Source organism: Mugil cephalus, chromosome 1 (assembly GCF_022458985.1).
Source record: "Mugil cephalus isolate CIBA_MC_2020 chromosome 1, CIBA_Mcephalus_1.1, whole genome shotgun sequence".
Classification (NCBI taxonomy): Eukaryota; Metazoa; Chordata; class Actinopteri; order Mugiliformes; family Mugilidae; genus Mugil; species Mugil cephalus.
This window is the reverse complement of record NC_061770.1, coordinates 25447272-25465451: the sequence shown is the minus strand read 5'-3', so window position 1 is coordinate 25465451 and position 18180 is coordinate 25447272. Positions and strand designations below refer to the sequence as shown.

The window sequence follows — 18180 nt, the reverse complement described above, 5'->3', positions numbered from 1 at the left end:
AAAGGTTCCACAACCATCTCTAAAGAGTCTGGAAGCCACAAATAATCCACAGAGAGTCAGACAGATTGAAGACGACTGTTCCCCTCCACAGGAGTGGTCCACCAACAAACATCACTCCATCATAGTGGGAACTTCTAAGCAGCTAAAGGCCTCTCTCACATTGGCTGATGTTCATGTTGATGAATCCACTCAACAACCAAAGACACTGCTCTCTGTCCACAGAGAACATGTGGGACAATGTTTAGTGGACGGATGAGACCAGAGTAGAATAGTTTTAGTTTAAATGTTTGGAGATGAACCAACACTGCATTCCAGCATCAGAACCTCATCCCTCCATGAAACATGGGGGCGCTAATGTCCTGGTTTGGGCCTGTTCTGCTGCATCTGCTCATCATTGATGGACCAATGAACTGTGAATTCTACCAGTGAACTCTAAAAGAAAATGTCAGGACATGAGTCCATGAGCTGAATGTGAAGAGAAACTGGGTCATGGAGGAAGACAAGGAGCCCAAGAACACCAGTGGTTCTCCAGAAGAACCAGGTGAATGTTTAGGAACAAGTCAAAGTCCTGACCTTCATCCAGTAGAAATGTTGTGGAAGGACCTATTATCCACTTTTAATGAATGGTCTGTAAGACTCCGTAAGAGAGGCCTTTTCTCTTTTATGAAAATGATTAAACATATATAAACCATATATGTACATATGTACATATGTAAATAAATATATTGCAGAGATAGATCATCAGCTGACTGGTCAGGAAGGTTTCTGGTTAATCTACAATAATACCATGAAGACAAAAGAACACGCTGAGGAAAATGTTTTTGAAAAGTAGACGTCACCGAACATGCGGTGGAGTTCACTTAAATCTACAACTTAGGAATGGAAGGAACATGGAACACCGTTGCACTGGTTCTTCACTGGTCAAAGCTTTAGGGTAGAATTTAAATCTCGTCTTAAGTTTGACTAAAGCTTCACTCTTGACCAAAATGCAGCTTGTTTGGTGGACCCCAAAATACTGCAGATCACCTCAAACACACCACCCACACCTTGAAGCACGGTGGCGGCAGCATCATGCTGTGCTGGAGCTTCACTACAGAAAGACCAGGACTCGGAAATGAGGAACTAGGACTCTGCTGGGGGATGAACTGACAGTTTTGCAGAGAAGAATGTGTCCAGATGTGCAAGTTTGATGGAGACCCCACAGAACGAGGTGGATATTTATGCGGTCACTTATTTTATGTTTCTAGTTTTTAATTAAATGACATTACATTGTAGAAATCTTTGCTACCAATCTAGGATTCCCGGTTTAGCTAGTTGGTTTAAGTAGCTAATGGATTAACATTTGAAATATGCATCAATATCGCTTCACGAGGCAGTAGTAAAAATGGCTAAAACATTCTTTAATAATTTTTTTTTTAAATTACTGGCAAATACACATTTTATGGTAACCCTGTTTAAAAGAACATATTTGAGTGGTGGAGTAATGGAGCATGTGACAGGGCCAAGGTGGAAAGTCAAAGAAAAACTGCATTATTTTAATATCGTGAAAATAAATCTCAAAACACAAGATTGGACACTGGTGAAATCCACTGGGAAACCAAACGAAGCTTCAAATGTATAAAATGTGAATCAGTTTATTAAACCTGAACAGATTCCAAGGGCATCAAAAAAAAAAAAAAAAAAGGAGGAAACAGAAAGAAAAAGCTCTTAGGAAAATTAAAACAATAAAATTCCCTTATATATCGACAAAATACACAAAGTTAGGTTATTATTTTTATAATATTTTTTTTTCTTGTGCCTTCAGTTTTGGACGAGAACATTTGAGTAATTGCACTTGAATTAATGTCAAAAGCGATAAAAGGGTAAAACTTCTGATATGCAGCCGAATTTCAAATGACTCGTCGAAAAATAAACATTAAAAAAAACCTAATGAGATCCAAGCATCACAGCTCATTATGTGTATGAGGGGAACACCGAGCAGTGGGTTATAACCGGCCGGGTTTTAGTGTCCACAGTGACTTTTAACTGTCTCTTATCTCAACATAAATAATGTCCCTATAAAAGTTAATCATCTACGCGTTGGTAATGAGTCACGTTCAACAGCCATAAAATTAAAAAAAAAAGGTGTTTTCTGTCCATTTTCTTGTTTCCTTTTTTTTCTGTGACAGTAACATGTGAGAAATGATACAAAAAGTCACTTATGAGCCAGAACTGGACCCTCGTCTTTCCCTGTGTTCGGTTCCGTTCAGGGGTCGATTCTTAGCTCTGAGCTGTGTTGTTGTTGTTGTTGTCGTCGTTGTCGTTGTTGGTCCGTGGTGTCTGGGTTCCAGAGCCAGTGTGTTACAGTTTATAATACAGCAAAGAGTTCTCTCGCGTGGCCCTCGGATGCTACGTCGCTCTCCTTCGAGGACGCTGCTTCGCTTTTTGTCCACAGCTCAGGAATCACAGTGACGGAGGGAGGGGCCTCGCTAATGGAGGCAAAGTGAGTCAGTGTGTGTGTGTGGGGGGGGTGGGAGGTGGCGGTTCCCGTTAGCAGAGGCCGCTCACGCTTGGGACAGAGCGCACCAGGAATTCTGGGCCAAGGAGGTCGGAGTGAAGGGATAGTCCTCGTATTTAATGTCCACGTGTCCCGATCCTGTGCTGTCCAACTGAGAAGACGTCTGTGAAAAGGAAAGAAACGTTAACAAAAATAATAATAAAATCTCAGAAAACATTTGTGCATTTGTGCCTTACAATTCATTAGTGACATCTATATCATACTGCAGAAATATATATACACACACACGTAAGAAAGCAAGTTTCTGTCCACATGTCTTCCTTTAAAACCAGCATGAGTTCTATATATTCTGGGATGTATTTTCTACATAATCCGACTTTACTTTTATTGATGAGAGTATTGAGAGTCACAACTTCAGTGCAAAAGTAAAAAAAAAATATAATAATTAAATTATTTACTTTAATTCTTTTGAGAGTCTACGCACAAATATCCCTCATGAACGAATGCCTCTTACATGTCATGATGTTAAAGCAAGAAAAACTCAAATACCTGATAATTAATATAAAAATGTCTTTACTAACTTTACTCTTGATATAATAATCTGATTATTTTGATACCACATTTGATCTTGATTCCAAGCTTTTTGCCTGTAGTCTGTTTACATGTAAATTCATTCCATCCATTTCTTTTCTGCACTATTCAGCTCAGGGTTTCATCAGCCACTTTATATATATTGTATATTGTCACGTTTCTCTCTTTAGTCCACTTTGTACATACAGGATATATTTTTATATTTCATATATTCTCAACATTTTTTTTGTTTAGCTGCTGCACCGTAGCCTTGTGGAAGGTAATTTTAACCCTGTATTGTGTTGCGCATGTCAGAATCCTCATTTAAATTGACTTAACTTGACATAGTGAATTTTAATATGTAACAATTTACACATAATTTATTTCATTTCAGTAACTTTCACTACATGAAACAGGGTGAGAGATGAAATGTCAAGAAAACTCAACTTAGGTCCTGTGGCCTCTTTTTTTTATTTTTGGTTTGTTTTAGAGACATAGACACACAGCAGCACAAGTCTCTTTCAGATAAACTGGACATTTGCACGATGCAGTCTTTCAAGAATAACTTTTCAACTTCTACTAATCAATGCATCAGTTTTTACATCTTTGTGATAAAGTTTAAACATGCAGAGATGAATTTTCATTAGTCAGTCGACTTTGTTGTCATTTCTGACATGTGCAACGCAATACAAAAAGTGTCCATGAAATATAAAAATATATCCTGTATGTACAAAGTAGATTAAAAAGCACATGAAAATATGCATAAAGTGGCTTAAAGTACTAAGTTAAAGTACTAACTACCATTTCCCTTGGAAAAAGAATAAAGTTCCTCTTTGAAATGTAACAAAAAAACATTAAACTTCTCTATTGTAACTACTTTTCCTGGCGTCCGCATCATTTTTCATTTTTCTCTATAATAATGTGACATCTGAATATTATTAAGGCTTCAAATAAACCTGTGTGGTTTTCTGTCTCTCCTCACGCTGCAGATCATTTTATCTTTGCTTGTTTTTAAATTGTGCTAAAAAAAGAGAAGGAATAAATAGATGAATAATAAATGAAAGTTCCACTTCTTTTACCACGATGAGTCAGCTGATTGGATAACTTCCATCTGTGCACTAACCCATATTTATGCCACTATTCTGCAGTAACTCCAGCTCCCTTCATATACTTTCCTCACATATTTATCTCTGGACTGCGCAATAACTTCCCGCTGTTCCCAACTTCCCACATTCAATGCTGCTGTGGTTTGGAAAGCATGCTCAATTTATATGTATGTTACATTGATGTGTATATTCTTGTACTAATTGTCTACTTATTCTTATAAATTCTTATACACGTTGAGTAGGAGCTGCTCTAATTGTGATTCAGATTCTTTATTTCTGTGTATTTTATATTTTTCTTGTAGTAGTAGAATATTCCAAGTAGTGGACGTGGTTATTGTCTGTGTCATGTCGGTACACATGAACGATGGTGGGGATGTTTTAAACTTGAAACTTGAATCTTGAGTCTCTCAGAGAACTGCTGCCACTGACCAGCTGTCTACCAGGACGTCATACGTCCTGCTGATGGAGAAACACAACCAACAATAGCTGAGGTGATGTTTCTCTGCAGAGAGCAAGAGTCTATCATCAACATTTCCTTCACAATATCTTGCCTTTGGCTTTGACTTTGGAAAAATATGCTGCAAAAAACCCGTGTAAGTGGAGATAAACAGGCAGCTTAACGGGACCATAGGGGTCTCATACATTATAAACCGTACGGGTCTAACATGTCAGAGGCCAAATGTCACGGCGCATTAAGATAAGATAAGATACGATAAGATCGTCCCTCAGTGGGGAAATTCACGTTGTTAGCAGCACAATGTCGACTATGTATGGAAAGAATTACAAGTTTTTCTTTTATTAATGATCCTGACGTTTCTGAATAAAGCTGCAAAGAATATTATTTTAAAAGTCAGCCATGTTTGAATGACATGAAGCTGAGACTTCAGTCGACTCACGCCTGATCATAGCAGATTATAAAAAACTATTTAATGCAAATGCTGAATTATGCTGAATCCTGACTCTTACAGGAGAATGTGGAGAGGAATTATTCTTGTGTGGATCGACGCTGAAATATCGATACTTCTGATACCAGGTCTTTATACTTCTGATACTTCAGTCATTGGAGGTGATGTAAGAACACAGTGGAAAATAACTAAACTATTCAGTTGTGGCAACACAATAAACCTTGTGAAACACAAACTCAGGTTAAACCACAGAATAGGAGGCATTTATGATGAGGAGGACAGAAGAGGAGAGAATAGGGTCACAATTAAGATGCAAGGTTTCATTAAATAGTTCTTAATAGTTAAACAATTATTTTTTATTAATGGTCTTATTATTTTACTCATTTCTTTTTTCTCATATTTTGTATGATTGTGTCTCTGTTTTTTCTGTTGTTGTATTAACTTGGCTCTATAGTAAATGAGGCCACTACCTCAATATACTTCAGAGTTTATATTAAATAAATTAATTATTCTGACATCTTTTATTCTTTATGAAGTTTTGGTTTGAAGTTCACTGCTTATTGTTTTAAGTTTCCCAGACACATTAGAGTGTATTTACTCAGAGTCGGATCAGGAAGGAAATCTGTGGCATCGAGCATCACTAGCAGGAAGGAGAGGACGGTACCTGGGTGGCGGATGTGACGGTCTGTCCGGCGTAGGGTGACGGCACCATGTTGGGTTCACTCTTGATGGTGGAGGCGTGTTCTGAGGCTGAGAGGGAGGGAGGGGAGCTGGTGTCAGAGGTCACGGATCCTGAAGAAGGAAGCAGACGGACGGGTTAGATTGTGACACTGAAGCACGGAGGTTTCCTAACGTGTTTGCTGCTCTTCAGCTCCCCCTTCTTCCCTCCGTGTGTTTTCACTCTACCTGTGGAGGTTTTATTCTTGGGCATCTTGGGTTTACGCTTTCTGGTCTGAATGCTCTCTTTCTTCATGGCCAAAGGTCTGGGCACCTGGAGGAGGAGGGGGCAGAGCGACACACACACATTAGCTCGGTGCCGAACACAAGCGCAGGCCCCGGTGTCATGACAACCCGCCGGAGCTCTCCTCCCACGCCGCCGCTCTGATAACAGGGTGACCGCGGCAGTGTCCTTGGAGAGGATTTACACTGCGCAAATAAAAGCGAGCGGCTCCCTGCTGGAGCCAGGCGATGGCTGAGGTTAGCTTAGGTTAGGCCTACCCCGTGCAGCTTCATGTAGAGGCCACAGGCGTTGCAGACGGGCTCCCCCTCAGCGTTGCGCCTCCACAGCGTGGTGGTGCTGGTGTGGCAGTTGGTGCAGCACAAACCGGCCCGGCGGGACGTGGTCTGCTGCAGGAGAACGCATCAGAAAGGGGAAACCGAATGAGAAGCAGTCTTAAAGTTCAACTGGAAAAACATGCTGCCTGCGCGTTTACAGCGAATGAATTGCAGGATGTCAGTGATGAATAACCCCAGACTCGTACAAAACCAAAGTAATAATTCACGGCCGGGTCGACTTGTAAAGATGTCATGAATAATTCTCCGCAGCGTGGATATAAGCTCCGTCTGGTGGCGCTGAGCGGAGAAGCGTGGCCTGGCCCGGCCCGGCAGGGCCTTGTCTAAAAGCGGCCGGCACCAAGGGCAAGGTCAGCACAGGACAAATAAAAACATGGAAGACACAGCTGCTCTGGAGAGGCCAGTTCCTGGGAAATATCCAGCCGGGAAACCTTGACACACTCACACACTCCCTCCACGGCCCAACTGCTTCTCTACAGGCTCTCTGTACCCGTCAGAGGGCAGACGTTTAACAACAGGGGCACAATATGAATATTAAAAACACTAGATGCATCTTTATTGGTGTCAGAGAGTGAATCAGCTTTATGCACGAGTTGCTTTATTATCCTGTTATTTTATGAAGAGAAATAATAATCCATAATATTTCATTTATTTTCATTTATTTTCATAAACCTGATCATCTGGTGCATTAGCTGCAGGGACAAGTCTGTGTATCACATGTGAAACTAACTGATCTTATAATAATTTCCATCCCAGCTGCAGCGACTCCTCAATCAGAAATGATTGATGTGCAGTTATTTGATTTAATCATAAAAGGTTCGTGTGCACGTCTTTGCTTTACAGGATAATTACACAAAATTACAAAACTATTACCTCGGGCTCTGGAAGGTTATGACAGATGCTTTAATTAGTTTATGGAAAAAATAACAACTGTCAGGAAGAATTGGTTTGAATCCTTATTTCTACAAGATGACAGTAAAAACGTCGGTTTAGAGCAAACGATGACATTTTAAAATAAAACAAGAAATATAAAACAAATAGACTAAAATAACCTTTCCTGTTTTATCACTAGAATCCTATAATATATATAATTTTGAAGCTGCATTTGCATCTTTGCATTGGTCTAATTAGTAAAATTCTAAAAACTCATATGTAACATTTTATTGTTGTGAGAACGGAGGATGTGTTGTCATGTGTTTAAATCGGATCTGAAAATGAAACACACTTCGTTGCTGCGCTTTTCTTTCTTTTGTTTTAAAAGCTCCATATCCGCTTTGCGTCTCCCTCCCTCCCTCTCTCCCCCGCCCCGTGCGCCTCTTACCAGTCTCTTCTGCGGCTTGATGAGCGGCCTGTTGATGCCGTTCATCTTGTGGTAGAGGCCGCAGGCGTTGCACAGGTAGTGGCCCGTCCCGTCCCTGCGCCACAGCGGCGTGGACACGGAGCCGCAGTTGACGCACTCTCTGCCCTCGGTGGACATGTCGTCCATCAGCTCTGGACATCAGAGACAAACACGCAGACATTTTATCATTTTATTCTTCTGGGTTAAACGGCTCCACTGCTGGGCCCGATCATTTATTTATTTATTTCAGGATTTCTTTGTTCGTCTGGACAAAATAAACTCTGAGTGCTTCTTTAATATTTTACGGCATCTTCTTCTGGACTTTAAAAAACGGGGGTGTGGATGACGGTGGGGGTCTGGTTACACACCAGTGCCTGATGAATAGCCGTAGTAGGAATTTAAGGCCCCCACCCATCCCTCCTCCTCCTCCATTCCCTGTGATGAAGAGAGATCAAACCCCCGCGAATGAATCACCAAACTGATGGAGGAGTCGGTTTGGGGGGCGGGTGTAGTGTCTTATCAGTCCCGGGGATCCAGGGGTCCCCCCCTCCATCCATCACAGCCCTGACACGCGACGGACTCCTGGCATTAATTGCCCAAATTCCTAATCCCTCCATTGAGAAAGCGCGAGAGAGATAAAGAGGAGTCCTTTGAACTTGTGGCTGTGGTTCTTCTTCTCGCAGAAGAACAGGAGTCACCGCGGATTAAAGGTTTAGCAAACAAGGTGCGCATGCGCTTTCAGGTAGGACAGGACTTCACGAGAGATCAGACTTCTCCATCAGCATCCATCAGACTGTGCCAAGTGTTTTGTTTTTTGATCTAAAAGCAGCTCTTTTTTTCTTTTTTAAGGTTAATTAGTCGATTAATCTAATCATTGTGTGATCTCATCACCGCCTGATTTTCATTCCCCTTAATAATAAAACGACTGAAGCTTTAAAATAAAATAAAAACAGTGAAACTCTGGAGTCTTTAAACTTCTAATAAATGCTGAGTCAGAGCTGAATCCCAACATCAACAACAACGTGACTCTGCTAGAAACTAGAAGCAGCCATTAATTATTATCATCAACACATGACCTTTGTCTATATATGTTTGACATTTTAAACCATATAATTATATAATTATATTATATGAAGCCCTGGTGTTAATATATACTGAGAAATACGAGGAAACTCTGAGAGGAAACTTGGAAACTAGAAGCCTGATGCGGAACGTTTCATTTTTACGTAATCATTCACCAGAAGCCAATTAATCAATCAATCAATCAATCAATCAATCATTAGCTGGTCTCCTATAAAACAGTCTGTTATTATTATTATTATTATTATTATTATTATTATTATTATTATTATCATTGTTATTATTACTGCACTGAAAACGTAAGTGAGTCTGCATTAAACAATTATTTTATCACCATCTGACCTTTATTTCCTTTAATATTTAAATGATTGGACGTTTAAAATAAAAAAAATTAAAGATAATTATCATATTAATAGTAATAATTTCCCTGGAGGTTTAATAGAAGTTTAATAGGCTGTGAATCGAAAGGAGAATTATTTTGATCATCATTAATTAGATGTCAATCAACTCATAAACGGATCAACATCTTAACTATTTCAGCTCCTCCTGAGTCCTGGTGGGTTCACATAGATGCTTTATAATATATTCTTTATATATTTATTATATATATAGATAGATGGATAAATATAAGCACATATAAATATGTTACATTTATTTTATCTATTGTTTTGTTCTCATAGATATTTTCATATAAAGAGCAGGAAACAGGACTTTATTTATCATTTAGGGCCTAACTGGGCCTTCAGACTCCAATGAGCTTCAGAGAAACTTTAAACTTCAAACTGATGCACAACATGTTAACTGATCACTATATTTTTAAAGTGAACATCTCGTTCTCTGTTGGGCCTTGATTTAATCGAGCACAGACTGAAGGACATAATCCCTTTTCTTTTCATGAATGAGCCTTTGTTTTGTTTGTTCCAGGGTCTGAAGGAGCCGAATCAAACCGTTTAACATCAGCTTCTCGTGGCTGCGCAGGTAAAGAGCTGCTGCCCTGACTGTCTGACCCAGGTGATAACTGCTCTGACTGTTGTCTCCTGTGTATTGAATGCCTGCCATCAACGCGGGGGGATTAAATTAAGCTTCTAATTGATTGTTTTTCGCGGCCCTCTCTCCTGAAGAATGTGTATTGTTTGAATGTAATGCGGGATTGTTTTTTAGGGGACTTTGAATCTCTGACCCCATGACACGGAGCCCTGCACTGTTCCAGGCCTCTGTGCTGAATAACCAGCGCCATATAACTGGGCCTTTACAACAACTGATAAGAGAAATCTGAAAGCACAAGCCACTCCGAAGTTACACACAATAACAAGATAAATCGTGTTCTATAACGAAAGCACAGGGCGCTCAGGACTCTGGCTGTTTCAATGTTGGTGCTGGTTCTGTTTGTGAGCTCGAAAAATAAAATTCTTATTAAAAAAAAATAGTATGGACTGAAGAGTCTTATCAGTGAGTGCCTGTTATTATTTGAAGGGCCTTTGTTCATTTTTAAATCATTAGAGAAGATAAGAGTGAACAACAAGCAAATAATGATCCCAAGAATTTGATTTTAAGGCAAATTTGTCCCTAATTCTTCGAGGGGTTCGTTTCAAAAATAACAGCAGCACATTTCTCTCCTTATGTGTGGAGGCCCATGCTTACCCAGACTGGACCTTCTCCCGGACAGACCTCCCTGGCGGCCCTGCAGACTGATCACCCCGCTCTCGAACGGTCCCGGCGTCCAGGAGGACGTCGCCATCTCCGGGCTCATGTACGCGTAAGGGCTGGAGTAGGAGCCCCCCACCGAGCGCACCAGAGCGCCTCCGTACTGATCGGCCCGGGTGCCGTTACCGAAAACCAGCGGACTCTGGTAGGTCGAGTCCCGGCCCGTGTTGGTGCTGACCGGCGGGCTGTGGGAGTAGGAGAATCCGTGCGTGGGGTGGGGGCTGCTGGATGCGAAGGATGAGCCGTCGGCGCCGGTCTGGGGCCAGCCGTGGTGTCCGCCGAGGCCGTGGGACTGATGGGGCGAGTCGCAGGTCTGCAGGTAGGGCAGGGTGGGCAGCATGCCTGGAACTCTGGTGGTGGGCACGTAGACCGGAGAGCTGGCCGTGGGGTGCATGTAATTCCCGGTGTCGTGCGCGTAAGGGGACTGGTTGGACGTAAGGGCCAGACTTTGATACATTTTACCAAATTTATTTTTTTACGTCCTGTGTGGAGTCCTGAGGAGGATGAGGAGGAGGTGGAAGCCACGCGTAAAGATTCTTTCCCCCTCTCCTGAGGAACTTTCTTCTTGTGCAAATGTCTTTTTTAAAAATGGAGAATCCTTCCCTGTCAAAGATACAAGAGAGGCAATAAAATTATTAATAAATATGAGGATTGAAAAGTTTCAAGAGCAGCTGGATGGTGAAATCAGAGTAATGTGTAAATTAAAGGTGATAATAAGAATAATAATGATAACAAAAAAAAAAAACTCTGGTGTGATTTCTGTTAGTGACAAAGGATTCCACTGTCACTCGGTATCATCAGTCATATTTCACCTGTATCACTGTGACTGACATGAAATGAATTAAAATGACATTAACGATCGCTGATATCTGTGCGCGCAGATAGAGGCGAACTATCAGCGCCCCCAGACATCCTGCGGCTCCGCGCCGGCCTCATTAAATCATAACCGCAACGGAAACCAAATCAAGCGCAACAGATAGTGAGCTCGAGTTCCGTATCAAGCAGCCACATATAAATATGTATATTTTTATCAACAGTAACTCGAATCACATAAAACCTTGATAATAGCTCTCCACTGCGTACACGAGCAACACAATTTCTTCCCAAGGGCTCTCAGTGTTATTATCTCACCAGATAAGGACGGTCGGGTGATAAAGCGGTCCGGTCCTTGAGCGGGTCCCCAAACCTCAATATAGGAGCGCGGTGGGCAAGCGGTGTCACTCCACGCACATAGAGACGGAAGATGGAGCTTCAGCGAATGTCTCGGATTCGGTGCGTAAAAGTTGCGCGTAACGACCAAAGTTAACCAAAGTTTTTTTTGTTGCTGGTAGAGAGGATCCCGGACTACTGCGCGACGCTCCTCTTCCTTTCCGTATATCTGGAGATAGTTGCTGTCGCTGATAATTGCTGATATGGGTGTGCTCCTATTCGTTCTCCTACTGGAAAATTTGTACGGGAGAAAAACACGTGACGCAGCCCGCAGCTCCGAGGTAGGCCTAGGTGGTGGTGGTGGTGGTGGGGGGGGGAGAGGAGGGAGGGAGGGAGGGACGGAGGGAAGGAGGGCGGTAAGGAGGAGGGAGGGAGGACCCCTGGGTGCTGGAGAGGGAGAGGAGAGGGTCCAAAGCTCAGGGCTGAGGGGGTCCAGAGCTATTAGCTTTAATAGCAGCCGTATTCACTTTCTGAGGCCACACACGCAGGACACGTTCAAGGCTCAGTTTATTCTGATGTGTTTTATGAATTAAAATATTCTCATTAGTAGGATTTCACTGGGGTTACACATATCATTTATTCGATGGTTGGACATTTTACAACAACGTGTTGCCATTATCATTATTTTTTTATGTGTTTTATTTTGGAAAACTGGATTATTAAATAAATATAAAGATTAGAAAGGCGAGAGGATTAATCTATAAATGACCTTGTGTAAATCAACCAGTGGTGGTAAAACGCAGTGCGGAGAAAGTTGCTTTTTTACGAGGAGATAAATGTGAATGAGTTCTCTTTAAAAGCTGCGAACCGATAAGAAATATACGAGCAATAATACTCTGCAGGCAAGAAAAGCAGCAGGATGGAGTTACGATGGGGCAGCGGCCCTGCAAAATAAAATATCATCAGCTGTGTCATAATTCCGCAGCTGATGTGATACGATTATAACAATCAGACCACGAATTGTTTCAGTAAATGTGCAATAAAACACAGCGAACACACAGGACTCATTTTATGTTTAACGTCCCCTGCTCTCATCCCGTGGAGCTCACATCAAAAATAATGATGCATAAAAGAGTAAAAATAGAAATGGAAGGAGGAATAAATGATGTCTTAACACAAACTCTGATCAAACTGGAGATAAACAGCTCTGTGTTGTGTTGACAGCGAACATCAGCTCGTTTATCCGCCTCATTTTAATTCATCTGTAATTAAATTTCTTCTGAAACTTCTTTCTGGATTAAAGAACATCACGGGGTCTTCTTCTACTCCAGGGAAATTCTTCTACGATCTGACCTTTTGTTTTCCTCCTGTAATTCTGTCATGTCCTGGTATTTAATCCAAAAAAAGAAAGAAAGAAAGAAAGAAAGAAAGAAAGAAAGAAAGAAAGACAGAAAGAAAGAAAGAAAGCGAACGTGTCCCCGCCTCGTTTACCGGTTTAAAGCCTCAGCAGGATTTTAAACGTGTGTCCATGTTTTAAACTAATTTTAGTTTTTATTTCATTCATTGATTAAAACAAAACAATTAATATAAACACAACGTTTCTAAATCTGAATGAAATAATAATCAGAATAAACAGAATCTGCCCCTTTACCCCACAATCAATTTACAAAGAACTTAAATTAGGAAATAAATGAAATAAACAGACGATAGAAATAATGAAAAATAACTAATCAAAATGCAATTAATAAAAAATGCGAACGCCAGAAGAATTCGTTTTGAATTTAAATAAAATAAACCCAATAAAGGATCAAAGGGAAAAACGAAAAGCGAAATTTTTTCGATTTCTTAATTCACTCCAGAAATGCGTAAAAGTGTCATGATACCAAATAAACTGTCGTTGCTTTTATTTGCTTCGCTTCATCTCTTCAGACGTGACGTCGTGTCCGTTCAAAGGACTGATGCGATTAATTACCTGGCACCGACTCTAATGAATGAATCACGGAGGAGAGTCTGTCTGTCTGTCTGCTTCTATTCATGACCGAGAACTTGATGCACCTGGTGCTGCGAGGATATTTACCACAGAAAGGAAGCTTTTCAGCCATAATCCAACAGGAAATAAATAAATAAATAAATAAATTCAGTCACTCAGGTCTATTTCCGTTTTAGTTTTCTCATATTTTATTTTATCTTCTAACCTTTCCTATCATATTTTATCTATCTAACCTATCCACCCAAGAGAAAAAAATACTTATTATTATTATTATTATTATTATTATTATTATTATTATTATTTTGCATCAGGAAAAATAAAAATCACACACACATGGCTGCAGCAAACACGTTTTCAAGTAACAGGAATAATTGAGGCTGCAGAGAGAACCCGGATGTTCCCCTTCCGTCTCAGAGTGTATTCCATAGATAGATAGATAGATAGATAGATAGATAGATAGATAGATAGATAGATAGATAGATAGATAGATAGATAGATAGATAGATAAGAAGGACAAACTGAAAGTCAGTAAACAGGAAGACACGTCCCACAAAGCTCTGGCTGCTGGGAAACACATGCTGAAATCTGACTGGTGCTCACGAGTCAGTGAATTTTACGAGTGAGTGAATAAACCTGCATCACTCAATAAAGCCTTTAACTTTCATGATGGATTGTTGTTGTTACTTTATGACTCTTTTCCAGCTCCATTTAACAGAACAACTTCCACAACATTAAACCTGCTCAACTAAACAAACTACAAGATTTTGATGTGAAGACAAAAGGCTCGATTAAAGCTCCTTCTACATAAAAATGCATGAAAGTGAATGGTTGGAAAATGTAGCCACATGTTCTTAACTCTCTTGCTGAGAGTTAGATGAATGTCCCTCTATGCTAATTCAGGAGGCGGAGTCAGACGACAGTTAGCTCATTAGCTTAGCTCGTTAGCTTAGCTCATTAGCTTAGCTCAGTGTAAAATCCATATCCTATGCTCACTAAGGCTTCCCACCAGCACATATGAAGCTCACTAATGAACCAATAACCTAATGTGGGCTGTGAACCGACCCCCTTTCATTTTATGACGGGCAGCGCTGCACAATTTGTGTCCCGAGTGTTTGCAGTAGATTAAAACAGGCAGTCCAGACCAAAGATAAACCAGAAGAAGGTTCCCCTTGAAGACGGAGAGTTCAGAAAACTCCCGGGCGGCAGCTGTGTTTGCAGCGTGGACACAGAAAAGCTGAAAGTTCTTGGCTCGTAGCGTCGAGCGTTCAGCGTTATCTGCTCGGCCTGACGCTGGTGTGCGCGCCATCGTCCACGTGGTGTTTACACCAGCAGAGTTTGTGCAGTTTTCCAATGTAACCCCGGTGCGAATGTTACTAACAGTTTACGTTTTGTGTTTCCATGTAAATGTACAGTTCCACTAAATCAAAGAACAGAGGCCTCAGGGTGGACAACACAAGCTGAAAACGTAAAAGTTCCAGTGCACTAAGCTACGACTCACTTTTAAGATGGGATTTGTTTAATTTGTCCTAAGAAAATAACGTTGTTGTTTGTGCAACTAGCCGAAGTAGGAGATGTTTTAGAAAAAGCACCGACACATGATGTGACAGCGCCCCCTAGTGGCTGCGCTAGTTAAGACGGGATTTAAACAGGAAGTAAAGGGACATGACGTTAGTTAGTGGCACAAACAGCATCAGCACAGCATCTTATAACATGATGTGTAAGAGTTTATCTCTGACTTACACTAGAAGATAAAGATCAGATTTATACATAAAAGATCATGATTATCATATAAAGAGGAACTTACTAGGAGACATTTTTACTATAATTATCAGGTATTTGAGTTTTTCTCGCTTTAACATCATCATGACACATATGAGACATTTGTTCCATGAGAGATATTCGTATGTAGACTCTGAAGTTGTGACTCTTTAAATCTTCTCGACCCTAAAACTAAACCTTCTTCTTTTCTTTTGCTGACATTTATTCATCAATGTTCTGGTAACATTAATGTTCAGCTGAAGGTAAACTGAGGAAAATGTGAGATGAGACTCTGATCATGTAGTAAACACATAGAACTCGTGCTGGTTTTTAAGGGAAGCATGTGAACAGAAAGTTAAAAGCTGCTTCCAGACGTTTGGCCTGTAGTGAACATTATCTCCTACTGACGGTTTCTATGGAGCTGTAACAGGACGTTTGTTAGATTTAGATTTCCTGTTATAATAATAACTAATAATAGTTAATTAAATAACAAATGTGCTGCAATGATTCAGTAAGAAAATAAAAATACAGTGAATCTTTCATAGGAAAAATGATGAAGCGCAGTCCAGGCGCCGCTCCCACAATCCATTTATTCCACTTTATCACAGACAAACTATAGTTATTACTGTTTTTAATAAGAATTTAAGTGAATACGTGGAATATAAATTCACATTTCATTCAATAATTAGAATTCTACTCCATAAGAACAAATACAAGTGATAAAACTTCATTTTATTATTTTTTCTCTTTGTGAAGCACATGTTTTTTTTTTAATAAGTGTTATATGCAGCAAATATGACTAAGAGGAAGGTCTGAACATATAAGGAGCCCGTTTGTAAAATGGAGACTGTGTTAAAGTCTGGTGTGTATTTATCATTAATTATTAACGGTACTATTTTCATAAGGTATGTATCATGTGTGCATAGATCTTAGCTTTATTATTATTTTATTACCAAATGTCAATAAACCAGATTTGTGTAAGAACCTTACGATTATTTTAGAACGTAACTGGTTTTGTGTGTAAAATAAATCTGTAGTGAGTTTCCTTTATTTGTATTTATAAAATGTATTTATTGCATAGTTGATTTCATTATTATGATGTTTTATGCATTGCTGTTTTTTGTTATTTTTTATTTTATTCTTTTATATTGTAATATTTTTTTATTTCTCCCCGTACTTTATATTTCAGTAGGTTCCACAGTCACATTTAATAAAAGGATTTTTCTAGGAAGTTCTTTCAAGTCTTTTAAGCCATAAAAATGCGGTTTGCATAAATAAATAAAACAGATTTATGTGATTTCTCTCTATATAATTAACGGTTCCAGGTTCAGTTCAAGGACGAAAACGACAGGAATTATTTATTGTAATTTTTATTATATTTTGTGTTGGCATCAGGGACGTGTAACAACAAGAAAAACTGAAGTGAAATAAAATAATTCAAACCTCAAATAATGAAATGACTGTTTCTTATATTAATATTTGTCCATTTAGCATATTTTCCTCAGCCTTAAACTCTGAGTGCACCGTATGAAGTCAGATCAATCTTTCACCCTTAAGTAAAAAAAAAGAAAAGAAAAAGCCAGAGAGATGGTTTAGCACATGGAGTAATTTGCGTCTCTCAGTACGTCCAGATAGCAGGCGTATGGATGAGGTGATGGGTGAGGCCCCGCTCCGCCGCCGCGTCATGCTGCTCGCCCCCGGTCAGTCTGTGGTTATGTCAATAAAAAGTTGGGATTCGTGAATGCGCCACATTCCCAGTGCTGGCCGCCGCGTATCTGCTGTTTATGTCAGTTTTTGGTCATGTTTCTCCGCCGGCTGATAGGCCTATCCACCAGGGAGGCCGAGAGTGTGTTCATAGAAATGCCTTTTGACTTTGATCACCCTCTAATGCGACGCCGCTGTCCTTTACGGCTGCATTCTCTGGACTGGAATGGAATTTCTAGCCTCTATCTTCATTTTACATACACACGGCTGTGAGATAAGTGAAGAATTCTCCTGAGGTATTTATTGTGGATGAAAGCTAAAGACGGGCTAAAGGCTGCGTGTTTGTGCGCTGTCTTGTTTCAGAGCTTCTTTTTTCCTACTCTTTTTTGCTAGTGGTGCAAATTGATGCTATGATCCCTCCAGATAAGATCCTCCCAGGCTTCATTCATCACAGGACCTGAAAACCATAATGAGAGTTTAAGAGAGACATGGTGAAACAGCCCTGATAGGACGTGGTAGAAGAAGAAGGTGCACGGATTGAACCTCTCACCACAGCTGATTCCAACGGTGCTGTACTTTTCTCCTCTTAGCTCGATGGCAGACGACCGTGTTCCCGTTCGCAGGGAGCAGGTCTGAAGTCTTGTCTCCTGTAGCTGTCGATGTGAATGACGCGTGCAGGCGTCTGGTCTGGAGAGAAATCAGGATGTGAAGGTACGGATGCAGTCAGAGTTTGAGGACGTTCACATTTCCATCCATCCTGATCTGATCACAGGTAGCCAGGTTTACATGGAGGCTTCTGTCTCATTCTGATTGGAAGTTTCAGGTCAGCTGGTTCCATGTGAGCTGATCAAAGATGGAGTCTCTGTCTAACCAGCAGGAGCTACTTACCTATTGTTTTTACCTTTATTATTAAAGCAGCAGCAGTTTGATTCGTAAAGTCTGTCGGCTCATATCCACTTTTACTATTGTGTTGTTTGTCTTCAAGGTTTTCCAGCTTCAGTCTCAGACTGAGTTCATTTCATTATTGATGGACCTGTTTCTATTTTTCTAGTTATTAAAAACAAGTTCTCCACCAGTTGAGGAAA

The 18180-nt window shown here is 40.4% G+C and overlaps 1 protein-coding gene and 1 long non-coding RNA gene across 3 annotated transcripts; both read right to left on the bottom strand.

The window, feature by feature from the left end:
* Window positions 1-1162: 1162 nt before the first annotated feature.
* On the bottom strand, window positions 1163-11974 carry gata5 (GATA binding protein 5). 2 transcript variants are annotated; one of them, XM_047577387.1, is made up of 7 exons: window positions 11626-11974; window positions 10432-11097; window positions 7693-7862; window positions 6297-6422; window positions 5985-6069; window positions 5743-5870; window positions 1163-2660 (listed from the first exon to the last, which is right to left on the bottom strand). In XM_047577387.1, exons 2-7 carry the CDS (start codon window positions 10949-10951, stop codon window positions 2544-2546), a joined length of 1146 nt encoding a protein of 381 aa, XP_047433343.1. In that variant the 5' UTR covers window positions 10952-11097; window positions 11626-11974; the 3' UTR covers window positions 1163-2543. The 2 variants fall into 2 exon arrangements, with proteins under 2 accessions (XP_047433343.1, XP_047433335.1); XM_047577379.1 differs by having other exon boundaries at window positions 1360-2660; window positions 6297-6425; window positions 11626-11969.
* A 3886-nt stretch (window positions 11975-15860) lies between these two features.
* Window positions 15861-17874, bottom strand: LOC125021291. The gene is made up of 2 exons (XR_007114321.1): window positions 17646-17874; window positions 15861-17552 (listed from the first exon to the last, which is right to left on the bottom strand). It is a non-coding gene; the product is annotated as an uncharacterized LOC125021291 (long non-coding RNA).
* Between the last annotated feature and the right edge of the window lie 306 nt (window positions 17875-18180).

Coding starts and splice junctions, on each gene's coding strand:
- gata5 (XM_047577379.1), bottom strand. CDS start 10,951: ATGTATCAAAGTCTGGCCCTTACGTCCAACCAGTCCCCTTACGCGCAC. Junction 7,863..10,431: donor CGGGAGAAGGTCCAGTCTGG/GTAAGCATGGGC, acceptor TCTGATGTCCAG/AGCTGATGGACGACATGTCC. Junction 6,070..6,296: donor TCTACATGAAGCTGCACGGG/GTAGGCCTAACC, acceptor CTCCTCCTCCAG/GTGCCCAGACCTTTGGCCAT.